This window comes from Neovison vison, chromosome 6 (genome assembly GCF_020171115.1).
Source record: "Neovison vison isolate M4711 chromosome 6, ASM_NN_V1, whole genome shotgun sequence".
NCBI classification, from domain to species: domain Eukaryota; kingdom Metazoa; phylum Chordata; class Mammalia; order Carnivora; family Mustelidae; genus Neogale; species Neogale vison.
Window position 1 is genome coordinate 118519730 of NC_058096.1, and position 23158 is coordinate 118542887.

The window sequence follows — 23158 nt, forward strand, 5'->3', positions numbered from 1 at the left end:
GGCAAGATAATCCTCTGGCTGGGAGAGGAACTATAAGCTCCCCTCCTTTTCCCCAATACGTTGTTTTCCCTCCAGGGCTTAGAGAAGAGGTAGGGTGGGGGAAAGAGAGGGCTGGCTTGGAGTTGAGGTTGGCATATATTCCCAAGAATACGGTAGATTGTTTTGGAAAAAATCTCTTGGCCGGAAATTACATGTCATGTCTGCTCCTCAGTGTGGATCTGTCACTTCACTGATGCCGTTGGAGAGGCTGGGGGAAGGAAGTGGACACCAGAGGCAAGCTGGTTCTTAGCCACTCCCAGCTCCCTTTAGAGAGGGGGCAGGTGGAGGGGTTTCATGTAGGGTGGATTCCTCAGATCCTAGAGGCGGTTTGGATCCTGTGGATATCTTACAGCAGGATGGCATTAGGAAGCAGGGGAGTTGGAGAAAGCAGGAAGGAGGAATGATTTGGAGCAGACTCTTCATCCAGCGATGGGCCTGGCATTTTCAGGCTCTTTTCTTCTAACTTTGGGTCAGCACAGCCTCCTGACTTTGGGTTCTTATAGCCTCCCACAAAGCTAGTTTCTGCTATAGCTGTGGTAAGGTGCCCAGGAATTTCTGCCTTGAATAGATCCCCTGCCTGGCAGGGTCATCCCCCACCCCAGCATGCTTCAGCGTGGAGAACGAGCTTGTGAGGGGAGTGAGCCTTGTGGGAACACACCTAGTCTCCTCCTCAGTCTTGACGTTGAGTTTGTTGGGGGTGTATGAAGGGGAGTGGTATCTCAGCATCACCCCCTCCTCGGCCCAGCCCCGGAAGGGGAGGGTTTCCTGAGCTCAGCCCTAAATACCTGGCACTAAGGAGTCAGTGGATGCTTCAGATGCCTGTAGAATGAGAGGGTGCGTGGGGTACCGTGGGGCCCTCAGGCCTGTTGGGAGAGGAGGAGCTCAGCAGTGGGACTTCCTCTGCTAGCAATGGCCTCACCCCAGTGCTGGATGGCAGAGCCCTGTGTGGGCACGTGTTGGAGCGCCTCCTCTCGCCGGGAGTGTGGGCACTCGAGGCACACTGCTGAGGCCAGAGGTCAGCCACAGCAGAGTGCCCTGCCCCGAGCTCCCAGGCCCACTGTGGGAGGGGAAGGGGGGCAGGCAGGAAGATGTCAAGGCCGGGCTGGGAAGACGCATGGGGCTGGGCCGGCCTGTGGTCTCCCTCCGGGTGCTGGAGGCGTGGCTTCCACCGCTGGGCAGGTTCTTGGGCGCGGAGGGAGTAGAATGCTGAGTGGAGCAGCAGGGAGCCCAGCAGGTGGGCGCATGCTTGGAGCCTGGTGGTGTGGAAGCCGGGAGGGTGGAGGGATAGGCATCAAGCCCGAAGGAGGGGAGGGGTCTCAGGTCAAGTCAGGATGGGAGCTTATGTGAGCTTCTTGGATGGACCTCCTTATGGAATAGGGGGCTTCTTTTTGAATCCCCAGGAGCTAATTGGTGGCGGTGGAGTCCTGGAGTCCTGGGGGTGGCCCAGGAGCTGAGGGAGCTGTAGCCCTGCGGGTCATCAGAGGTGGGGCCACGCCACGGCCCCTGGCTGTCTCCGGGGGTCAGCGGGTGGTGGTGCCGCGGAGAGGCGGCGGCTCCTTGGAATGGAGGTTGGGGACAGGGTTGGGGGAGGGGCGGGGCGTAGCGCAGTGCAGGCGACCCGACCATCCGGGTTGGGCTCGGGCTCTGGCCGGCCAGCCAGCCGCGGATGAGAGGTTGTGGGTGGGTGTGGGGGGGGTTGGATGGGGGAGATGGTCCGGCCTCCCCAGTTGAGGCGCTCTAGCAACCCCTGCCCTTCTGGAGGATGCTGGAGGCCCGGCCCCTCAGGACGCAGGGCAGTGACGCTGCCGCTGCCGGTGCCGCTGGAGGGGCGGGGGCTGTGGGAGGGTTCTGCTCCCCTCCCTGGCCCCAGTGCCCGGAGTGTGGGTGCCATGGGGGAGAGATCTGCGTATCAGCGCCTGGCTGGGGGTGAAGAGGGACCACAGGTAATGGGAGAAGCCTGGGGGTTAGCCAGGTACCCCGGTGGTAGACCCCATCATCCGCCAGTGAGCTGAGGGCCCAGCTCTGCTCTGCAGCAGCCTCCCAGGAGTGAGGGGTATCTGTGCTTCTGGGCCCCCAGAGGGATCATGGGGCTTGAGGGGGCTGGGTAAGGAGGTGTTCGTGTGTGTAGGTGTTGGGTGAGGGGCCAGTGATTGGTGGTAATTACGGATTATGGATGCTGCCACCTGCCTCAGTGTCTCTGGGTTCTCAGGGACCCAATTAAGCTGTCTTTTGGGCTTTCTTCCGCTCTCCATGGGAGCCTCCAGGAGCAATGCCAGGATTTGGGTGTAGTCTTTTATGGGCACTGAGTCCTTGTTCCCTGGACATTCCCACTTACTTTCCGAATATGCATATGAAGCCAAATGTCCCTGTTTGCTTTAGAAAAAAGATGATCCTGTATTCTCGGAGCTGCTTCCCTTCTTGGAGATCATGCACTTTCTCCCTTGGTCGGCAGAGGGCGGTAGTTGATAGGACAAAGGGGGACAGAAAAGGTGGAGGGTGTTTTCCAGGGCCAGGAGAAGGGGTCCAAGAACTGCCTGAGCTCTGACCTCTGACCTCTGACCATGCTTTGCTTTTCCTCACAACCTTTTCCAGCTGGATTGCTAAGCAAGCTACTGAGGCTTGTTCTTACCGGACATCTGAGGGAAGAGTTAGGTGTGGGGTTCTGATGGATTTGGGGCAATCTTTTGGGGGTAGTTAGGATTTTTAATCTGGCCATTCTGACCCAGCAGCCCCTGTCTTACAGTAAAGGGAGTAATTTTTCTTAAATTGTTTCCTAAAGTCAGGTCCCCGGAACTCCTTCAGGGTGGTGCCTGGTGGGAAGTAGGCAGTAGGCTTCTCTGAGCCATGGATATTGTCTGCCAGGGTTTGGGGAAAAGTCAGTTCCAGAGTGACCTCAGCCTGACTTCATCTTGTCCATTAGTTCTGACCCCAGTCTCAGACTGGTGATTCACTGGACCAAGGGGAGGCTGTACCTGGCTGGCTCCACAAGCTTTCATGGTGATGACCTGGGGCTGGGTAAGAGGGACTGAGTGCTGGGAGGGTCCACCAATACCCACACCCCCTACATACCTATCCCCACCAACAACCACCTCCCCCCATGGGGTCGGGGCAGGAAATGGCTGACCTTTCAGGTAAACTCCCTGCTAGGAAGCTCGGGTCCTAAGAGAGGTCCTGGAAAGAGAGCCTAAGATGCTAACTCCCCAAAACTCTCAGCCAGCTGCCTGCTCCACCAGCCAGCTGGGGTTCCCAGAGCCGGTAGCCAGCTGGATAGGGACAAGAGAGCAGTATACAAGAAGTGGGCTCCCTGGGCATGGCTGCTGGGGGGGGGGAGGGGTTGCGGAGGGAGACTGTGAGGACTTCCTGCAGCTGTCAGGTGTGTCTGGGGGCTGTAGTGAGGGGGGTGTGAGAGCAGCTGGTACTCTTGAGGAGGGGCAGAGGGATCATTTGTCAGCTGTAGGAACATGGGGGGCCTATGGGGGCTTGATGGAGTGTCTCCAGTTCCTTTTAGCTGAGGCTGTTGTCTTTGTGGGGGGGTGCTGTACAAGAAACATCTTCTAGTCTGGAATCCTGTTGCTTTGGGGTGGGGGCATCCCAGCAGGGTCTGGGGGCATATTTGTTTGTTTTGAGGGGGCTTTGGATCTAAGCCAGCTGGTCTGGGGGAGGAGGCACCCTGGATGTTGTGGGCAGTGCAAGGCAACCCCAGGGGAGGGGGTGGAGATTCCTCACCCCCACAACCCCCCCCCCCCCCCCCCCGCTGTTGGCTGGACTGCCCCACTCTGGCAGGCTGCCGGCCTCCTATTTCCGTCGGGCACCAGGGTAACGGGGCCACATTAGGGTCTGAGCCAGGAGACGCCCAGCCAAGGCTGGGACTTGGAGATGGGGGAGGGTCTCTGAGGGGTCTGCCTACAGGGCCCGAAAATGACTGTCTGGGGCCCAAGCCCCCAACTCGGGCTGTCTTCTAGCCCCCACAGCCCCAGACAAGCCTATATGGGAGCCTGTAGCCCCTCTTTGTACATTGCTGCTTGATTTACATAGCCCCCACCCTAAAATCCCAGGAGTTGTCTGCAACTATGGGGGTTGGGGTGGAAGCCAGAGACAGGGGGCCTTGTGTATGGGGAGGCAGGGGGGCCAGCGCGGGTAGCTGGGAGGAAGAGTCCCCCCATTCCCGCCACCCTCTTGGCAGTGATTCAGAAAGGTCCTTTTTCAGCCAGTGTCAGAGCTGCTCAGCTGGGGAGGGAGGGAGGAGGGAGGAGGGCGGTCAGGCGGGGGAGCCAGGGAGTAGGGCTGAGCTGTGACCACTGCACTAAAGAGAAGTCAGAGAAACAGGACAGAGCACCCAGGCTGCAGCCAGCCCGGAGAAGAGCTAACCTGCTCCTGCCAGACCAGCCAGCTGTGGAAACAGCTGTGCAGCAGAGAAAAGGGGCCCACCCTCTTCTTCTGCCCCATTTCCCACCCCTGGTGTGGGATTTGGGGAACTCCTGGGACAGACCTCTGGTCAACTTCCATTCTGGGCAGAACCTTGAATTCAGGAGCTAAAGCCCCTGCTCCCCCACTTCTTGGGCCAGAGCCCCAGTGACCTGGTCAGGGGGTCCAACTTCGTGGAGATGCCAGCAGCTCGTCGGTTCCCTGGCCTAGAGCTCTCCTTCCCTCTCCTGGCCAGACTACGGCGACGCCTGTACACAGTGAGTGGGGGCTGGGGGTGTGAGTAGGACTGACTGGGGACTGGGCCAGGCCCCGTGCAGAGCCAGCAGTTCACTGAGGGTTAGAGTACAGGACTGGGAATGGCTGAGGACTTGATAGGGGTTTTGGGCTTAGGGCCTCTCCCCTCGGCCCTTGCATCCTGGTTGGCCCCTGCATCCTGGTTGGCCCCTGCATCCTGGTTGGTGCGTGTGTTAGAAAAATGTACGAGGGAAGTGTGTGCGCCAGGAGAGTGCTGCGCCCTGCGTCAGACATAGGTATGGGACTGCAGGTGTGCTGGGGGCCAGGCACACGCAGAACTGGAGAGTGTGAGCAGGGTTGGGGAGAAGCTGGGCCAGTGCTCTCCCCGTGCTCTGTAGACAAAGAAACTTGCTGTGGAAGGGGCACTTAGCCGAGGGGAGGGGGCTCGTCCAGCGGTAGAGTCAGGACTGAGACCCTGATTGCTTCCCCTCACTGGGATCCCAGTGTTCTTCTAGTTCCCCGCACACCCCTACGCAGAGCAGCCCTGTTCCTGGGGCTGGAGAAGCAGGGAGGGGAGTGTCCAGCTGAGCAGGGAGATCTGTTCACTGGTGTCTCAGGGAAGAGAAGCAGGCCAGGCTGGGCTTTCTGAGCAGCTTCAGGGGAAGGGCTCTATGCCCTGACCACCTAGGGCATGGCTTTGAGCTGTTCTGAGGAGCAGCTGCCTCAAGGGGAAGGTGGCAGTGAGGAGCCTGGTGAGACTTGGAGCCTGGGCAAGAAGAGGAGGGGGTCTTTAGACCGCTTGCCCTGCTGGCAGGCACATGTTGGGGCACACAGTGGGTGCAGTCCCTTTGGTCCAGGGACAGGGTAGTGGTGGTGGAAGTACTGGCCAGGCCGCCGAGAGCTACGGTCAGTGATTTTTCACAGTGTGCCCTTGGGGCCTTCTGGAAAGCGGCAGCTTCCTGCCCTCTCATATCCTCGCTCCCTTGTGTGTAACAGACAGTTTTGTTGAGGAGAGGTGAGTTAATGCAGCAAGATGCTTAGAACCGTGCCTGGCGTATAATAAGTGGAGTTCAGGTGTCAGAGTTATTTTTACTGTTACTCTTCTTCAATTAAATTATTAGAAATATGTCCTTTTTACCATGTGTATAGTCCGCCAACATGATGTCACCTGTAGTTTGAAGGAGACACAAAAGTGAGGATGATGTTTTAGGTATTCTGATATGTTGGGACGTTCTGACAGGAAGAAGCAGTCAGCGCTGAGCCCTCAGTCAGTGTGGAGGCCGCGCCTGCAGATGCTGACTGAGAGGGGAGTTTTGAAATCATAAAGGCAGGTTGCCTTCAGTGACATTTTTCTGACTAGCGAATAACTTGCAGTGAGTTCTGAACAAAACAAAGGCCAGTTTTCCCTCAGCTTACATGTTAGTTCCATTGGAGGAGGGTTCAGTGTATATTGAAACTGCAAAATAACTTTTGTTCACACGTAAGATGGGATTCAGTTCTAGGTTCAGATGATCATAAACCCATTTTTCACCTGCATGAACTAAGTTGTGTGGGATGTGGGACAGTGAGTGAGATTGCCCTGTATGTTACAGGATAACTTGTGTTCTTATCTCCCAACCACCCACGAAATGCCACTTGTGGCCCCCCAACATGATGACAACCAAGAATGTCCCCTAGGGGGCCGTCCTGCTCTCGGGAGAACCATCTGGGTAAAGGGTCACAGCTTGAAGTTTGGAACACCCCTGTGGCCCAGCTGCCTTTTTGCAGGGAGGCGGGGGGGGGGGGCACGCAGGTTTGAACTGAGGGCCTCTCTATCCCATGGGTCACTCTTTGTACTGCCCTGAGCTGCCTGGGGGTCTGAAGTCCTGGCACTGGGCTGGCAGCGCCATGGGGAGTTGTGGGGGCAAGAGATGCATGGCGGGCCTGAGCTGTCAGTGTCTGCTTTTCTGAGTGCGCCTGGTGGTGAGAGCTGGGGGCCAAGGCCACCTCTGACTTGTTGGAGGGCGGTTGAGTGGTCGCTGGCCTTGTCCCTCTCGTGGTTCTTCTTTGGTGGGGAACTGAATGCGGGTCAGCCCTCAGCTCTGTGGTATCTTACTTGGACAAGGATGGGTTTGGGTTCAGTCCGTCATTTCAGGGGGGCCCCTGTGTCCTCCTTCTTTAGGCCACAGAGAGTGTAGGTCACAGGTTGCTCCCTGGTGGCCCATTGGCTGATTATAGCCTGCACTTGTATTTTGCTTGGCCAGCACAGAATGCATGTGCGTGTGCACGCGGGTGTGTCTGTGTTTCAGGGTTGAATTGGCTGACATAGTTAAAAAGTTAGGAGAAAGATGTAATATTAAGTGAAAACAAGGAAGAGAATGGTGTGGTTGATGGGTGAATGTTGGGAGAAAACATTCTGGAAGGATACGGAGAAGTCATTTATGGCAACTGGTTTTGGGGGTGGGGGCTAGGTGACTGTGCAGGAGTGCAGGGAACGAGAATTCATGGCTCCTGTGTGCCTTTTGAATATTTTACCATGTGCATATATTACCTTTTCAAAAAGAATTTTAGTGGCGATATTTCACATCTAGATTCAGATTTCCAGTATTCCTTGAAAAAATTGGAAGCTTTAATGACGCTGGACGGTGGTCTGTAGTGACAGCGGTCAGTGGAGCTAAGCAGGGCTGCCTCTTTGAGCCGGCATCTAAAAGTCCACCCCAGGGGCACCTGGCTGGTTTAGTTAAGTGTCTGCCGTTGGCTCGGGTCATGATCTCATAGTCCTGGCATCGAGTTCCACGTCGGGCTCTCTGCTCAAAGCTGCGCCTGCTTCTCCCTCTGCCTGCCGCTCCCCCTGCTTGTATGTCTGCGCTGTCTCTCTCAGTCAAATAAATAAATAAAATCTTAAAAAAATAAATAAATAAAAGGCCACCCTAGCCTCTGCTCCCTTTTTATCTTTCACTTATGTGGTCCTGTCGGGCACTCAAGTGGTCTCCTGTGGGATGGTCTTCAGATTGGGAGGGGAGGCTCTGCTGATGTCAGGCATTTGGTGGAACTCAGAGCTCATCTAGTCCACAGTGCTTTCTCTGGGGTCCATCAGGTCTGGGGACCCTATGGGTGGGTCTCAAGGGACCCTGTACCCCACCAACTAAAGTACATGTATATACATATTAAGTAGGCTTCACACCGAGCATGGAGTCCAGTGCGGGGCTCAAACCCATGACTGTGAGATCAAGACTTGAGCTGAGATCAAGAGTGCCCACTTAACCAACTGAGCCACCCATAAAAAAAATTTTATTTTTAAGTAATCTTTACACGCAGTGCAGGGCTTGAACTCACAGCCCTGATCCAGAGTCACATGTTCTACCGACTGAGCCAGCCTGCTACTCCTCCCCAGTTTTTTAATGAAAACTTTGTAAGAATGTGTCTGTTTTCCTGGAGACACAATCAGTAGTTTTCGTGGTTCTCATAGGGTTTGTGCCTCTGAGAACAGAGTGGTGGCTCTCTGGTCACTCAGCTGCAGATGCAGTTTGGACTTAAGACCCCGACGCCAGGGCTTGGGCTGTATTCTGGCTGTCGCAGCTCTGTCCTTGTGGCCAGTGGGAAGAGGGCACAGGGCTGCATGGCGTTCTGTACAGTTTGGGGGAGCAGGCAGGCGATTTGGGCCCTTCGTTGAAGCAGCTTAGTAGGAGGTGGGTGAGCCCAGGGCCCTCGGGGAGGGGGTCCCCCCCCCAGCCCACACCCCAGGTCCCTGAGCCGTCCCTACCCCTCCCCCCGCAGAGGCTGGGGAGCAGCAGCATGCAGCCGGAGGAGGGCGCGGGCTGGCTGCTGGAGCTGCTGTCCGAGGTGCAGCTGCAGCAGTACTTCCTGCGGCTCCGTGATGACCTCAACGTCACCCGCCTGTCCCACTTCGAGTATGTCAAGAATGAGGACCTGGAGAAGATCGGCATGGGCCGGCCCGGTAGGTGGGGACATTGGCCTTGCCGCTTGCTTCCCCACTGACCGTTCACCTCTCTGCCCTCAGGACGGCCAAGTGCGTGGAAGAGCCCTCCTCCTCCTGGCTTGGGGTGGCAGAGCTGAGGACGCCCGCGGCCTGTCCTGGAGCCCCCATGGTGGGCTGGAGGGCCATTGGTAGATGCTGCGCACCGTGAATGCAGGAGAGCAGTTGGCAGTGGGAGCGGTGACCTGGAGCTGGAGGACAAGGCAGTCTTAGAGCTCTGGAGACTCAGGATTAAACACACACCCTTTCTGGCTTGTTCAGACATTTGGGGATGCATTCCTCCAGCTCCTCCTCCACTGTGAATGTGGACTTGAGTCTGCCCTGCTCACCATTCTGAACCCCAGAGGGGCCGGGGTCCAGAGATCCTTGTGACTAGGAGAAGATAAGAAACCCTCAGATGGTTAATTTTGGTCCATTTTCTCTTAATCTGTCTCTTTCTCACAAAGATCTGCTGTATAGTGAACTCATTCTGTCTCGTTCCCATGAACCACGATCTGCCATGTCAGTTGAACTCATTTTTTTCCTATGTATTTATCCTAAAAGTACTGACTATAACATCTAGAAGCAATGGTATTTATTCCTCGCATTAGAAACTTATTAGTACATTCAGCTTAAAATAGCTAAATAAGTAATAACATGCTAAAGTAGACATTGACATGGGCTAGTTTTGGCTTAGATAGTTGGTATCTGATGCCAGGAACATAATAAAATGGGAGAAAAAACTCAAAATTGGGCAAATTCTACCCATTACCTTATTTTTTTTTTTTCTTGAACGCTAGAAAAAGACCACTGTTGTTCAGTTTTGGTGGTTAAACGCCTCCCTCTTGTTCAAGAACCACTGCCTAGATGTGGAATGCGTCTGGTTAACTGTGGCCCCTGGTTGATTGGAATGGTCTGTTTCCTGGTGTCACTGTGCTGGGCAGTACCTAGTGGTGGATGCACCCCAGGGGGACCAAGGAAGGATGCAGGCGGGCAGCTTCTCTGGGGGATATGAGCTACCTTAACAACATCTGAAACCCCTTCCTTCCCCGCAGGCCAGCGGCGGCTGTGGGAGGCTGTGAAGAGAAGAAAGGCCATGTGCAAACGCAAGTCTTGGATGAGCAAGGTGCGTGGACGAGGAGTAAGATGGGGCGGGTAGCCGCGGAGGTCAGTCCTGGGGATCTCCCCCGAGCCCAGGCAGGTGTGATTTGTACCTGGTCCAGACCTCCTTCCTCCAGGGTCTTACTGGGCAGGGTGCCTACAGAACTGCCCAGCTAAGTGTCTCGTCCCCACTGGAGAGGGCATGTGAGTAGTCCGTGTGCCGTGATGTCTTCCCGCCCCCGCCCGCTGTGCAGTCGTGTTGGGCGTGGAACAGGCACTTGCTGACAAGCACGCGGTAACCTGAGCCCTTCCTCTGTCTGCCTCTTGGGGCCAGTGTCCAGGGCAGAGTGGTGGGGACTGTCTGGACCCAGGACATCTTTGCCTGGCTTCCCTCCTCCTCCACTTTCCCTAGTCGGCAGGGGGTTTCTCTGGTCATCTGGGCCTGCTGACAGCTTCCTTCCCCACTGCCTGCCCCCCTTCTCCCTTTGTCCTAATTTGGGTCTCTGGAGTGGTGAGTCCCTGGTCTGACTCAGTGGAACTTTGCCCATTGTCTGGAAGACAATGCGAGAGGAAGTGAACCAGCCAGGGCCTTCCCTCCCCGCTTCTGGCCTCAGGGCTGGGGTGGGGGGTGGGCAGGGCAGAACAGCTGGACCAGGATTGGGCAGCAGAGATTTCCTGGCTGTGATCTGGCCAAGGGGCTGTCTCTTGGGACTCTGTGGCCTTTTCTGGGGACACTGTCCTGGTCCCTTGCCCAGGTTTTAGGGAAGGATGAGTTTGTTGGGTGGATAGAGGCAAGAGGGAAGAGCTGTGCAGAGCGCCTGGATTCAGGGGTGGTGGACCCACCACATAGGACGTCTTCGGGTTGGTCGGTTAACCTGTCCGGACCCGAGGCCTGTCTTCAGTGGGAGTGCGGGCGACACTTGTCTAGCTCACCTCATTGGGCAGTGGAGAGGGTCCCTTAAAATAAAGGCTGTAAAGGGCCTTTTTAGCTGAACACTGCCTGCAAACACAAGGTAGTTTAGTTACTGGGAGGAGGGACAGAGCAGAGCCTAGAAGAGGCCTTCGTATTGGAGACACCTCCTAACCCATACGATAAGGCTCTGCCAACCTTTGGGGGCCAAGGGCCCAAATGGAGGTCTGCAGCCTGAGGCCAAGGCTTCGGATGCCTCAGTGCAGGGGGCCAAGTCAGATCGATGGGGCCAACTCTGCTATTCAAGGCCTCCTTCCTCCTGTCCCCCGACCTTTGGCCCTGTCCCTCCACAGCCCAGGCTGCAGAGTCCCCTCCAGTCTTCCTTTCTCAGCTCTCCGCTCTAGGCGCCCCTCCAGGAGCTCAGCTGTCTTCCCAGGCCCTTCCCCAGCAAGGCCTTGCTTCATCTGCAACCCCCCTCCTCCCGCGCGCGCGCACACACACACACACACACACACACACACACACACATTCATGGTCCAGCCTCAGGCTCAAATTATCCTCTCTCCTGTCAGGATGAAGGGCAGTCAGCTCCCCAGGGAGGGTGGAGACAGACAGCGCCAAATGGGCAACCCAGAGAAGGGGCCAGGGCTAAAAATGGAAAGGGAGGTGTTTGTGGAGGGCCCCTCGGGCTCCTGCCCATCTGCTCCGGTTAGGGGCTGGAGTCTGTGCTGGGGAGGGGGACAGGGAGGGACAGGTGGTGCAGAAGATGGGTCTGGAGGGGCTTTGGGCTCTCTCTGACCCCACAGCTGGGTGTGGGGCCACAGCAGTCACAAGCCGCATGCCTGTCAGTCCATTTCTGGCACATACCCCGAGGCCACACTGAGACTGTGGGTTCCTGTTTGAGGGTGTGGTCTAGAGGAGGGGAGGGCCTCCAGCCCGGCTGCCCCTTGGCAGCTTGGCAAAGCCAGGACCTCTCTGGAGGCCTAGTTGATGATCCTGTGGGGCAGGGCTCAGTGACCTGCTCCGGGACCTCAGGCTTCCATCTGGCCCCTGGCTGCCTTTAAACAGGTGTTCAGTGGAAAGCGACTGGAGGCTGAGTTCCCTCCTCATCACTCTCAGAGCACCTTCCGGAAGACCTCACCCACACCAGGGGGCCCAGCAGGGGAGGGGCCCCTGCAGAGCCTCACCTGCCTCATTGGGGAGAAGGACCTGCATCTCTTCGAGAAGCTGGGAGATGGCTCCTTTGGCGTGGTGCGCAGGGGCGAGTGGGATGCCCCCTCGGGGAAGACGGTGAGCTTTCTGGGTCCACTGGGGTGCGGCAGAGGGACAGGCCTTTATGAGACTCTGGCATAGTGTCCCCAGTGCTGCCTCTGAGGCAGGTCTTTCCCCTCTACTGGGATGTGAATGGGGCTGGGCATAGGTCGGAAAGGGGCTTGCTGTGGACTCCATGCTCAGCTTTAACTAGACACGTCTCTTTCTTTTTTTAAGTTACAAAAATAATGTACTTATTATGAAACTTCGGAAATTATTTAAAAAATACGAGAAAACAGTTGTTTGTAATCCCACCACTCAGGAAGCAGAGTTGGCATTTCAACTTAGTGAGTTTTTATGAATGCACAGACCTATGTAACCACTGCCCCGATCGTGACAGAGAATAGTCCCAGCACCCCAGAAGGCTCCCTCTTGTCCCTCCACTGAGTGTCCTCTTCCTCCACGAGAAGCACTCTTTTGATTTTTGTCACTATGGGTTCGTTTTTGACCATATGTGTAGCTTTTTGGGAATATATGTGTATATAAACATATATACACATATATTTAAGACTTCATTCATTAGAGAGAGACAAAGAGTATGCACAAGCAGGGGGTGGGGGGCGGTGGGGGAAGAGGCAGAGGGAGAGGGAAAAGCAGATGCAGGGCTTGATCCTAGGACCTGGAGAACATGACCTGAGCTGTAGGCAGATGCTTAACCCACTGAGCCACCAGGTGCTCCTTTTGGAATTGTATTTACAGTGTTTTCCTTCCACACCAAAAACATTTTTAGTGTTCCATTTATGACAGCATTTTAATACTCTGTCACCACACTGATCATCTCTTCTAGTCGAGTTGCTCTTTCACCTGGCATTTCCCCAGGAAGGGGAGGCCCTGCCCCAGCCAGGCCACAGGCCCCTGTGACGTCCTCGCCCACCCAGATGAGCAGACCCGAGTCAGGGCTGTTTGGACTGAGTCGGAGGGAGGAGCAGGCTGGCGCAGAGCACTGGAGCCCGGCACCTGTCCTGACCCCGCCCCATCCCCACCCCGGGCAGGTGAGTGTGGCTGTGAAGTGCCTGAAGCCTGATGTGCTGAGCCAGCCAGAAGCCATGGACGACTTCATCCGGGAGGTTAACGCCATGCACTCACTGGACCATCGCAACCTCATTCGCCTCTATGGCGTGGTGCTCACGCCACCCATGAAGATGGTGAGTACTGCAGCTAGTGGCTGGGGGCTCAGGCAGGGTCTCTGGGCCCCCAGATCTGCCTGTCCCCCTGCCTGTGCTGGGCTTCGTCCTCCACCCTGATGAAGGATGCGTGGGTCCCCTACCTGATGGGGCCGGGCCTGGTCCTGTGGCCACTGGAGCCTGTGTCCATCTTTGGGTTTTGTTTGTGCTCACTGGCAGAGAGTTGCACTCATCGGAGGGGCTGGCCTTAGAGTTTCATTTTTAGAATTTTCTAATCTGAGCCTCTGCAGTTGCTTCTTTTGGGGCCTCAGGTTCCCACGTTACCTGGAGGGAGAGGCTTGGGGAGCTGGAGAAGGCCTAGAGGTCCCCAGAGGACAGGCCAGGGAGGAGAATGGCTTAGGCCTTCAGCAGAGGGACTGGGAGCCCAGCATCGGGCACGGGGGAACAGGCAGGGCTCTGCCACACTGACTCCTCCCGCCTGCCCCATGGCCTTAGGTGACAGAGCTGGCGCCGCTCGGATCGCTGTTGGACCGGCTACGCAAGCACCAGGGCCACTTCCTCCTGGGCACTCTGAGCCGCTATGCTGTGCAGGTGGCCGAGGGCATGGGCTACCTGGAGTCCAAGCGCTTCATTCACCGAGACCTGGCTGCCCGGAACCTGCTGTTGGCTGCCCGTGACCTGGTCAAGATTGGGGACTTCGGGCTGATGCGTGCACTGCCCCAGAATGACGACCACTACGTCATGCAGGAGCATCGCAAGGTGCCCTTTGCCTGGTGAGGGACAGGAGCTGCCAGCTCATCGGGTCTGGGCACTGCCCTGCTCCATCCCGGTCCCTGCACGCCCCGGCCTCGGAGCCCCCCAGGGCTTCAATGACCACAGTAGCCTTTGTCTTTTCTGGACCTGGGGTGCCTGTCTCGTGTGCAGTCCATCCACTCATCCATCTAGGAATTCTCTGGGCCTATGTGCTGGGTAGTGTGATGCACAGGGGTGAGGACTGTGGGGGCTCGGAAGGGCTTTCTGGAGGACTCCGTAGGAAGCTCCCGAAATGTCCGCAGTTAGCCAGGCAGACTGGTCGGCAAGTACGTTCTAGGGAGAGCTAGCCTCAGGCAGGGCCGGACCATGCTGGGCCTGGGGGGCTGACAGGGACTTTAACCTGTGCGTGGAGGGTCCTGTGCCAGCCCTTGTGTGAGCTTCTCCTTGCTTAGACCATCGTGGTCCATTGCTTCCAGACACCTCCGAAGGACTGTGGTCTCCTGCTTTGGGCTGCAAGGAGTAGGCCTGGTTCTCCTTGCCAGAAGATCCTTCTAACCCGGGATCCACGGCTCCCGCTAATTAATAACCTACTTTATATGTGGGGTGACCACACATTCCGGTCTTTGCCTATTGTTCTGGAATCAATAACAGTGCCCCCTTCATACCCAGGCATCCCAGGTCGGGTGGTAAATGATGAAGTCCCCTCATGACAGCCACTGTGAGACGAGCAGGTTATTTTATTTTATTTTTTTTTAAAGATTTTTATTTATTTATTTGACAGATAGAGATCACAAGTAGGCAGAGAGGCAGGCAGAGAGAGAGAGAGGAGGAAGCAGGCTCAGGCTCCCTGCTGAGCAGAGAGCTCGATGTGGGACTCGATCCCAGGACACTGGGATCATGACCTGAGCCGAAGGCAGCGGCTTAACCCACTGAGCCACCCAGGCGCCCCGAGACGAGCAGGTTATTGTCACTCCTGTTTCACAGATGAGGAACATGAGATTTGGGGATCTTGAGTGACTGTCCCTGTGTCCCGCGCCCTTGGAGTGGCAGGGCCACCTCTCCAGTCCCAGGAGAGAGTCTCTGGTTCTGTTAGGTCGGCTTGCCCGACACCCTGCACCTTAGCCCCCCAGGGAGTGCCCTTCTGCTGCCTACACTGTGTGGCATTTCTCTGTCTCACCCAAAAGGGAGTCCCAGAGGGAGTGTGGGATACTTGGGTGAAGCTAGTATAACTGTTTCCAGCCATTTCGGTTCTTCCCCAGACCCTATCCAAATTTCCCACCCACACCTTCCTGCTGAAATGACCCAAATCCCAGGATCCTGCCCCAAATCCGGAACTTGTCCTCCTCCCACCACAATTAGAAAACAGCCTGAGATTTTATCCCATCTCCTCCCCCTCACTGACTCTTGGAACCCCTGACCTCCCCCCACCCCCAACTGCTTCCCTGACCTGCAGACATCCCCCTCATCCCGCCCAGGCTCCAGGGGAATAAAGACATGAGCATAGATGATTTTCCACAAGTCTGTGCCTCCCCCAGTCAGTAAGTCCTGTCCCTGATCACTTCACTCATGTCACCAGTACCTACTGGTGAGCCTGGCACACAGGCCCACCACATGTTGAGTGAGTGTTTAATGTCCGGTGGGCTGATGTGGGTGGGCGTGCTCTGAGAGGCTTTCTTTATGACCTCTGCCTCTGCCAGGTGTGCTCCTGAGAGCCTGAAGACACGTACCTTCTCCCATGCCAGTGATACCTGGATGTTTGGGGTCACACTGTGGGAGATGTTCACCTATGGCCAGGAGCCCTGGATTGGTCTCAACGGCAGTCAGGTGAGGGGCTGGAGATGCTCTCCCTACGGGACGGGTGGGGGTCGATTGGGTTCCCTGTTGGGACTGGGTCTTACTCACTAGGGCCCTGTCCCCCCTGCTCTGTGGCCTCCTATGACCTCCCAGATTGCTGAGCAGAGAGAAGGGCCCCTGATGGTGAGGAGAGGGCCAGACTGGGGCTGGCTTACCTTTTTTCCCTTGCCATGGCCACCTACCCAGAGGCCCCAGCCAGAGGTTGAGGGTCAGAGGCCCGGGGATAGGTTCCTGGAGACCTTTCCTCTGGGGTCCAGGCCTGGCAGCCCACAGCTCTAGGAGTTCCATGGGCTGGAGGGAAGGTGGGAGGTGAGGATCTGGGGGCTCCGCTCATGTTCAGACTGTGCCACCCCACTTCCAGATTCTGCATAAGATTGACAAAGAGGGGGAGCGTCTGCCACGGCCCGAGGACTGCCCCCAGGATATCTACAATGTCATGGTTCAGTGCTGGGCCCACAAGCCAGAAGACAGACCCACCTTTGTGGCCCTGCGGGACTTCCTGCTGGAGGTGAGGGGAGGCCAGCACCGTGGGGCTGGGGTATCCGGGCAGGGGTCAGGCCCAGGCTGGGCAGTGACCTGTGTCGGCCCCCAGGCCCAGCCCACAGACATGCGGGCCCTCCAGGACTTTGAGGAACCAGACAAGCTACACATCCAGATGAACGATGTCATCACCGTCATCGAGGGAAGGTAGGGAGAGCAGGGTTGCCCCTGCACTGCCTCAAGGAGTACAGGGTGGGGATGGCAGAGAGCTCTGCTGCTTCCATGGTTCCCATGACAGCATAGGGTGGGGGGAGCCTGAGCTGTGCAGTAAGGGGAGGATAGGCCTGGCTTCGCTCTAGAGTGCCTGGGGTTAAGTACCAGACGCTGCCGCTCCAAGGGAATGTCCCTGACCAGCACCACCTCCTTTACCCTTTCCCCACTCGGCTCCAGCCCTGGCTGTGTGGGTCAGGGCCAAGCTGCTGTGACGGTGAGGCGTAGGAAGTGGCTCAGTTGGCCTCGGGGCCACAGCTAGGGACTCTGGAACTCTTGAACATTCCTCTCATCTTCTTCCCCTTCCCTTCCCGCCTCCTCCCAGGACAGGGACTCTTGACTACCCACCTGAGTGCCTGTCAGTACCCCCAAAGCAACCCACCCTCTTCCTGGCAGCCTCTGTCCTCCCACTGAGCCCCACTGCCCCTTCCCAGGGCTCCGCTCCACTCTCTGCTGGGCTGCCCACGTGGGATCCCAGAGCCCTCTGTTCCTGAGCTCTCCCCACAGCCAGACACCTGGGATGCTTGCCTTTGCCTCCAGGCGGCATCTCCTGAGTCACGTCAACTTCCTGCAGCCCCTGTTGGAGCCCTTCTGCCCAGGAGGCCCTACCCATCACTCACCCCACCCTCTGTTATCTGATCCCCAGGGCAGCTGAGGAACTGGTTGGGGCAGCGCAGGCTTGAGGTGCCTTTGGGGTTTTGGGTGAGCATGGAGGACCAGGAAGAGGAGCGAGGCAGAGGAAATCCCCTGTGCTCCCAGCTTCTGTGACGCATGGCCAGGCTGGGGGGTGGGGGGTTGAAGGCAGGGGTCGCTTCCCATGGAGCCCTTTCCCTGGGCCTCAGGTTTGGGGGTCTGAGCTCATAGTTAAGTTCTGTCTCCATGGGGGTCTGTCTCCAGTGGGGAAAGGGTAAGGGAGGAGAGCTTCTGGGTTGAGTCGGAGTGATGGAGTGGGCCTTGGAGCCCAGGGTGCTTCTGGGGACACACACCCTGCCCTCACTGTGGCCAGACCAGGGCTCCCCTAGCCTTTGGGCCCAGTGTCTGGAAATATAGATGACATATCAGCGAGTTGTGGGGGTGGAGGTTTGGGGAGTTAGTGGTGGTGGACAAAAGCAGAAAGCTTCTAGGAGGTGAGAGGCCCCCAGGTCAAGAAGGTAGCTAGTCTCTGGATTTGAGCCTGGGGGCCAGGCAGAGGACTATAGGCATGGGTCTCTGAAGAGCATTCTGGAAATAGGAAGATGCCCCATCTGGAGGGGCATGGCAGGGCCTAAAGTCGGAAGTCTGGACCCATATCATTCCCACCTTCAGGAACCTGAGAACCTTGGACCTGATCCTTCTTGTGCACCATAGCCCTTAGGTCTTTATTTCCTCCCAGTCAGTGGGGGCCCAGTGTTCCCCAGAAGGTGACTCAATTGCTGCTTGTGTTCTGGAGTGTGTGTCTCAGAAGCTGGTGGCCTGGGTTTCCACCAGAGCGAGGCGGGCAGCAGGCGGGGCCCCGGGGGAGCCACTCCTTTTGGGAGGCACCGAGGTTGTGCCCTGCCCCACCCTTGCGTCCCAGGCCTTGGTTGGCCCCAGCTGCGGGCGGGCTCTGCAGCTGCCTGCCGGTGTGAGCTCCCTGGGCTCCTCCTCCACGGCCCGCACCGACTTGGACCACGGTGCCTACACATGGTTCCTGGAGCTGCTCAGGAGGTGGGAGGTGAGGGGCAGCTGGCCAGGCTTTGGGGGTGGGTCTGTGTGCTTTCACTCTGGCCCCTTGTTTTCTTGGTGCCCAGATGTCTCTGTGTTTGTTTGGCTGACTCTGTCTCCACGTCTCTGGGTGGAGGGTCTGGACTTGTACGCATGGTTCTCTGGTTCTCTGCTTTCCCGTCTCTTAGCCTGGCTCGCAGCTCTGTGTCTGTTTCTCTGGCAACCATGGGTTCCCCTTGCGGAAGCAGTGCCGAGTCTGGGATCCCCTTGTCCATAGCTCGGGGCTTCTTGGGGTGCCAGGCAGTGGGCAGGAGAGGACAGTGGGCAGAGAGGCAGGAGATGCTCTGTCAAACTTGTGAGGTGCTGTCTAGATGGAGGGACAGATGACGGGCGGGTCTTTTCCAGGGGAATCTTGTTTGGAAGCTGGGATGGCTGTAGCACTTCCGTGTTCTGTTTTTATAGAACTAGAGAAGGGAGACAGGTGTGGAAATCTATTTTCAGGGCCTTGGCCTGGCCTGGTCCTTGGAGCCTCTGCTTCCAGGGGTAGGTTGAGGGGGAACCCGGGGCCTGGGTGGTCCAACACCAGGGATGCCTGGGTCACTCAGAAGTGAGTGGGGCTGTGTTTTGAGCAGAATATTTAAGCAACAATTATCAGCTGTTTCTGGGCTGGACTACCTTGGGCCAGGACTGGGTGGGGGCTGAGATTTCCAGAAGCTGGTCCCAAGTAGAAGCAGGGGCAGCCTTAGGCAGTTCTCAGTTCAGACCTAGGTTTCCCAGGTGCCACTCAACTTCTTGCCTGTCCCTGGACGCCAACAGGCAGCAGGAGACAGAACATTTGTTTGTGCCAGAGGTGCTGGGCCCTGGTCTCTTTCCCCGGGGACTTCTGTCTTCGCGGCAGTGTCTGCCCACAGTGGGCCTGACCCCTCCCATTGCTGTGGAGACTCTGGCCCATTTGTGGGGCGGGGGTGGGGGGATGGGGGGAGGGAGCGTGGATGTGGCCAGTGCAGGCCTGGTGGGATGGGTGACCTCCCTGTGTGAGCCGCTGGGTCCCACCAAACCTCGGAGGGGGTCGGTGGGCAGCGCAGGAGAGCATCGGCCATCTCAAGAGTTACGTCTTGTTGGGAGGGTGCCGCTGCTGAATGTGCTTGGGATGTGACTCCCAGAGTGTCTTTTTCCTAAGCGTGCTTTGCACCCCCAACTCCCCTCCCCGGGGAGCAGAGTGTGGGAACTGTTGTCACTGATATCAGGACTCTCAGCGGGCCCAGCACTCTTGCTCGGCCATACCCACAGTAAGAGGAGGGGGCTGGCATCTGTCACTCTCCTAAGTGGGTCCAGAGGAACCCCTGTGTCAGGACTTCAGCTGTGCTGGCAAGAGGCAGGGGGTGGAGGGAGGGACCTCCTGGCAATCTCACCTTGCTCAGGGTCCACAGGGAGGGCATAGGGCACAGGGCAGACCTTTCCACAGGGCAGACCTGGCCTTGGACGTGATTCATTCGGTTCTCCACGGGACTGTGTTTCTGCCTCAGCCGCCTCTCTCACCCAGGTTAATATGCACCTCTGAAGAGGCGTGGAGAGCAGAGTCCATTGTCCAGCCTGGTTGGGTGTCCGAGAAGTTTGTGGAGAGGCCTGCAGAACCCAGGGCACCAGTGGGCACAGAGGGGAGGGGAGACCAGCAGCAGAGTTCCCTGGTGGCAGACGTCCCTCTTCACCCTGCTTCATGGGCAGATGTCAACCTCAGCCTGCCAGCCGCCACCACCCCTCTCCCCGCCCGGGGAGCTGCGGTGCTGGGTGGGGGGGCGTTTCTCTTCTTGGAAGGGCCCTGCTATATTTTGATGGCTTTGTCCCTTTGTCCCTTCCTGGGTGTTGTCCTCTCTTCTTCCTTCCTCTCCTGCCCTTGCCACCCCAGGGCCGGGTGTAATCACAGGGTTGCTGTGTCTGGTGGTGGGCTGGTCTGCGGTCCTGTTTAGAAGGAGGCTGGCTTCCCAGCCCTCCCCTGCCCCACCTCTTGGCTTCCCGAGAACTGCTGGACTCTTGGGACTTGACCTGTGACCTCTAGAGCTGGCGGTTTGAGGTCATGCTGCTCCCAGGGGGCCACGTTACCTTCTAGAGGAGGCTCCAGGAGCTCAGCCTCCATCCCCCCTCGGTCCAGTTTGGAGGAGACCTTTACGCTCCTGGCCTTGCAGGTGGGGGTTGACTGGGTATGCACACGTGGTGCACAGCAGCATGAGGCTGTCCTTCTCCTGCCTTAGCTTGGATTCTGCCCACGTCGTCAGGTGTAATGAGCCCAGCGGCAGATAAGGGAGCTGCAGCCTGCCATTCGAAGTGTCCAGGAGGGCCCCCTCCTGGCCCGACCCCCACCCCAGGCCCGGGCTTAGGCTGCGTCAGCAGAGGTCAGAATGAGGAGCTGGGTCCCACAGTCCAGCTACACTGGGACGCTGGGTCCCTTTCTAGACCCTGTATTTAAGACAAGAGTGGTGTTCCCCAGGAGATGGCTGGGGTTAAGGCGAGGGTCCCACAGCCCTGCCGAGAAGTTGCAGAAGGCACTGGACATGCAGAACTGGTAATGGGACGGCGTGGATTGCTTTGAGGGCTTCCAGGTGCATGAGGGGCTGCGTGCCGGAAATAGAGTGTGGTTGGAGGGCTTGGTTCCAAGCTGAGTGCTGAGACCATGGTGCTCCTTTGGACCTTGCAGCTCAGGATGCCGGGAAACTGGGCTGAAGAGTAAGGTCCGGTGGCCAGAGGGTGGGGGTTCAGGCCTTGCCGGGAGGAAGGAGGTGAGGCAGCTTTGTAGGAAGTGTGCTGGCTTGCAGACTAACAACTGAATTTGAATCCTGGGTCTGCTGTGATCTTTCTGGGAACTGTAGGCAAGTCCTGTCACTTGTTTGAACCTGTTTCCTTATTTGTAAACTGTAGGAAGAGCTGTCTGACCCACCTAGGTATCTTGGGGTAAAGTGTGTGCAAACAGCTGGGCCCTGTACCAGAGGAGTGACTGGTCTTGGGGCTGATAGCAGACCCCACTGGGCTCAAGGTTGTAACTCTCGGGGCCCTTCTGCCCAGCTGTTCAGATAGCACGGCTAGAGAGCTTGGTATGGGAAGTGTCCCCCTCCCTGCCCCCATGCCCTGGGGTTCACCATGTCATCTCTGTTGAGCAGGGCTGAGAATTACTGGTGGCGTGGGCAGAACACACGGACGCTGTGTGTAGGGCCCTTCCCGCGCAATGTGGTGACCTCCGTGGCTGGCCTGTCGGCCCAGGACATCAGTCAACCCCTGCAGAATAGCTTCATCCACACAGGACATGGCGACAGCGACCCCCGCCACTGCTGGGGCTTCCCCGACAAGATCGATGAGTGAGTGCGATTGGGGGTGGGGATCACCTGTGGCTCTGGAGTCATAGGCTCTTGCTGGCTTCCGAGGTCCTTGTCACAGCCGTGAGGCAGAGGGTCTCTTACTGCCCAGAAGCTGTTCCCTGCAGGCAGAACCGGGGTTAGGAGCTTGGGCTGGAGACACACTTCTGTTGGGTGGAATCCCCCACCCCTGGTGCACTGACCTTGGGATAAGGGACTGGGAACAGCTTTTGGAAGGAACTCAGCAGGGAAGCTATGATGCTCCCTAGTGTTTATGTAGAAGCTTCCCTTCTTGTGCTGCTAGAGTCCTGGAGACTGAGCCTGTGGGCCCAGTGGTCAAGTGAGCTCGTGTTCCCAGACTCGGGGGCACAGAGAAAGAGCTCCCTGTGGGGAGATGCCAGTTGGAAGGTTAGGCAGCACCCCAACCTGCCTGCCAACTCTGTACCTGGTGTGGGGGGTCAGTCCCCTTTAAGCAAAAGGATGAGGTCATTGGGGGGCATCTGGGGAGGACACGGAGAAGAATTAGTCATTTCCTGAGTGCCCTGCCCCAGGGCACTGCCTGGCAGCTCCTCTCTCCGCTGGCCCCAGGGGGCTTCCAGGCAGCCCTTTCTCCTCTGACTTCTCCTGACGTTCGGCTCTGCCCTGAGAGGCCCGTGAAGCAGGCCTTCCTCCCCTTGCCCTCACACACCAGAAGCGAAGCCCTGCAGAGCAGCTGGTGTCGCTCGCCTCCCAAGAGCCAGGCTCGGGCCTGAGGGAATTGGGGCGAGGTGTGGAGACGCCCTCCGAAAGGAGGCCCGGCGCCCTCTGCCCTGCTCATGGCGTGCTGTGGCCGGCCCAGCCCCATTCCTCCGGGCTTTAATCAGCCCAGTGACTAAGTCCCAGGGCCTGACAATCAGCACAGGGCTGGAGAGGGTGAATCGGGAGCGGGCCAGACAGCCCAGCCCCTCCTCCACCTGGCCGTGGGGCAAGAGTGTACCTCCTACCCACCCTGCCAGGGTCGTGTGGCTGGGTGCTCCCAAGAGGGCCGGCAGGTGGCTGACAAGTGTGGGTGGGGTGCCCTAGCCATTGCAGACAGCAGCTCTGCTCCTGGAGGGTATTCTTAGAGTCCCTTCAGCCCAAGCCTTTCAGCCTGCACTCAGGACTTTTGCCCTGCCATCTCTCTGTGACCCCTGTCCCTGGGGTACAGTTTGTGGGGAACTGCAAGGAGTTGGAAGTCCTGTGCTCCCGGCCCAGTCTGTGCAGGGGTTGGACAGGATGGTTCCCGGCACGTGCCCAGGGTCTTAGTCTCCACCTGAGGTTTCTCCACGGTCGCCACTGCACAGCCTTTCCCCTGCTTCCCTCCTCTGACTCGGTTGTCTCCCCACAGACTATACCTGGGAAACCCCATGGACCCTCCTGACCTGCTGAGTGTGGAACTGAGCACTTCCCGACCCACCCAACATCTAGGAAGGGTGAAAAGTAAGAACCCAGCCCCCCCAAGTTCATCAGCTGCCCGGGAAGAGGTACTGTCCTCACGGGGCACGCTGAGCCGGTTGCTCTGGCTCTGGGACAGTTGGGTCAGGGCTGCTGGGGACAGCTGAGCCCTGGCTCCCGCTGGTCGTGGGGTGGAAGATGAGAGGCAGCTGTATCCGCCGAGGTGGGCACCCAAGGCCAGTCCTGTACTGGCCTGCCCACC

The 23158-nt window shown here is 57.7% G+C and overlaps 1 protein-coding gene across 7 annotated transcripts in view; it reads left to right on the plus strand.

Moving 5' to 3' along the window:
- TNK2 (tyrosine kinase non receptor 2) overlaps positions 1 to 23158 on the plus strand; it is a 46412-nt gene that overhangs the window by 18969 nt on the left and 4285 nt on the right. For 4 of the 7 annotated variants that reach the window (XM_044252105.1, XM_044252106.1, XM_044252107.1 and 1 more), the window contains exons 1-11: positions 4335 to 4721; positions 8455 to 8635; positions 9709 to 9779; positions 11733 to 11954; positions 12968 to 13120; positions 13595 to 13872; positions 15550 to 15676; positions 16068 to 16214; positions 16299 to 16393; positions 21292 to 21486; positions 22850 to 22941. In XM_044252105.1, the coding sequence (XP_044108040.1) occupies positions 4644 to 4721; positions 8455 to 8635; positions 9709 to 9779; positions 11733 to 11954; positions 12968 to 13120; positions 13595 to 13872; positions 15550 to 15676; positions 16068 to 16214; positions 16299 to 16393; positions 21292 to 21486; positions 22850 to 22941 (1639 nt within the window). In that variant the 5' untranslated portion in view covers positions 4335 to 4643. Of the gene's footprint in view, positions 1 to 4334; positions 4722 to 8454; positions 8636 to 8698; positions 8787 to 9708; positions 9780 to 11732; positions 11955 to 12967; positions 13121 to 13594; positions 13873 to 15549; positions 15677 to 16067; positions 16215 to 16298; positions 16394 to 21291; positions 21487 to 22849; positions 22942 to 23158 lie in introns of those variants that run through there. The other 3 variants (XM_044252112.1, XM_044252110.1, XM_044252111.1) reach the window with 3 other exon arrangements.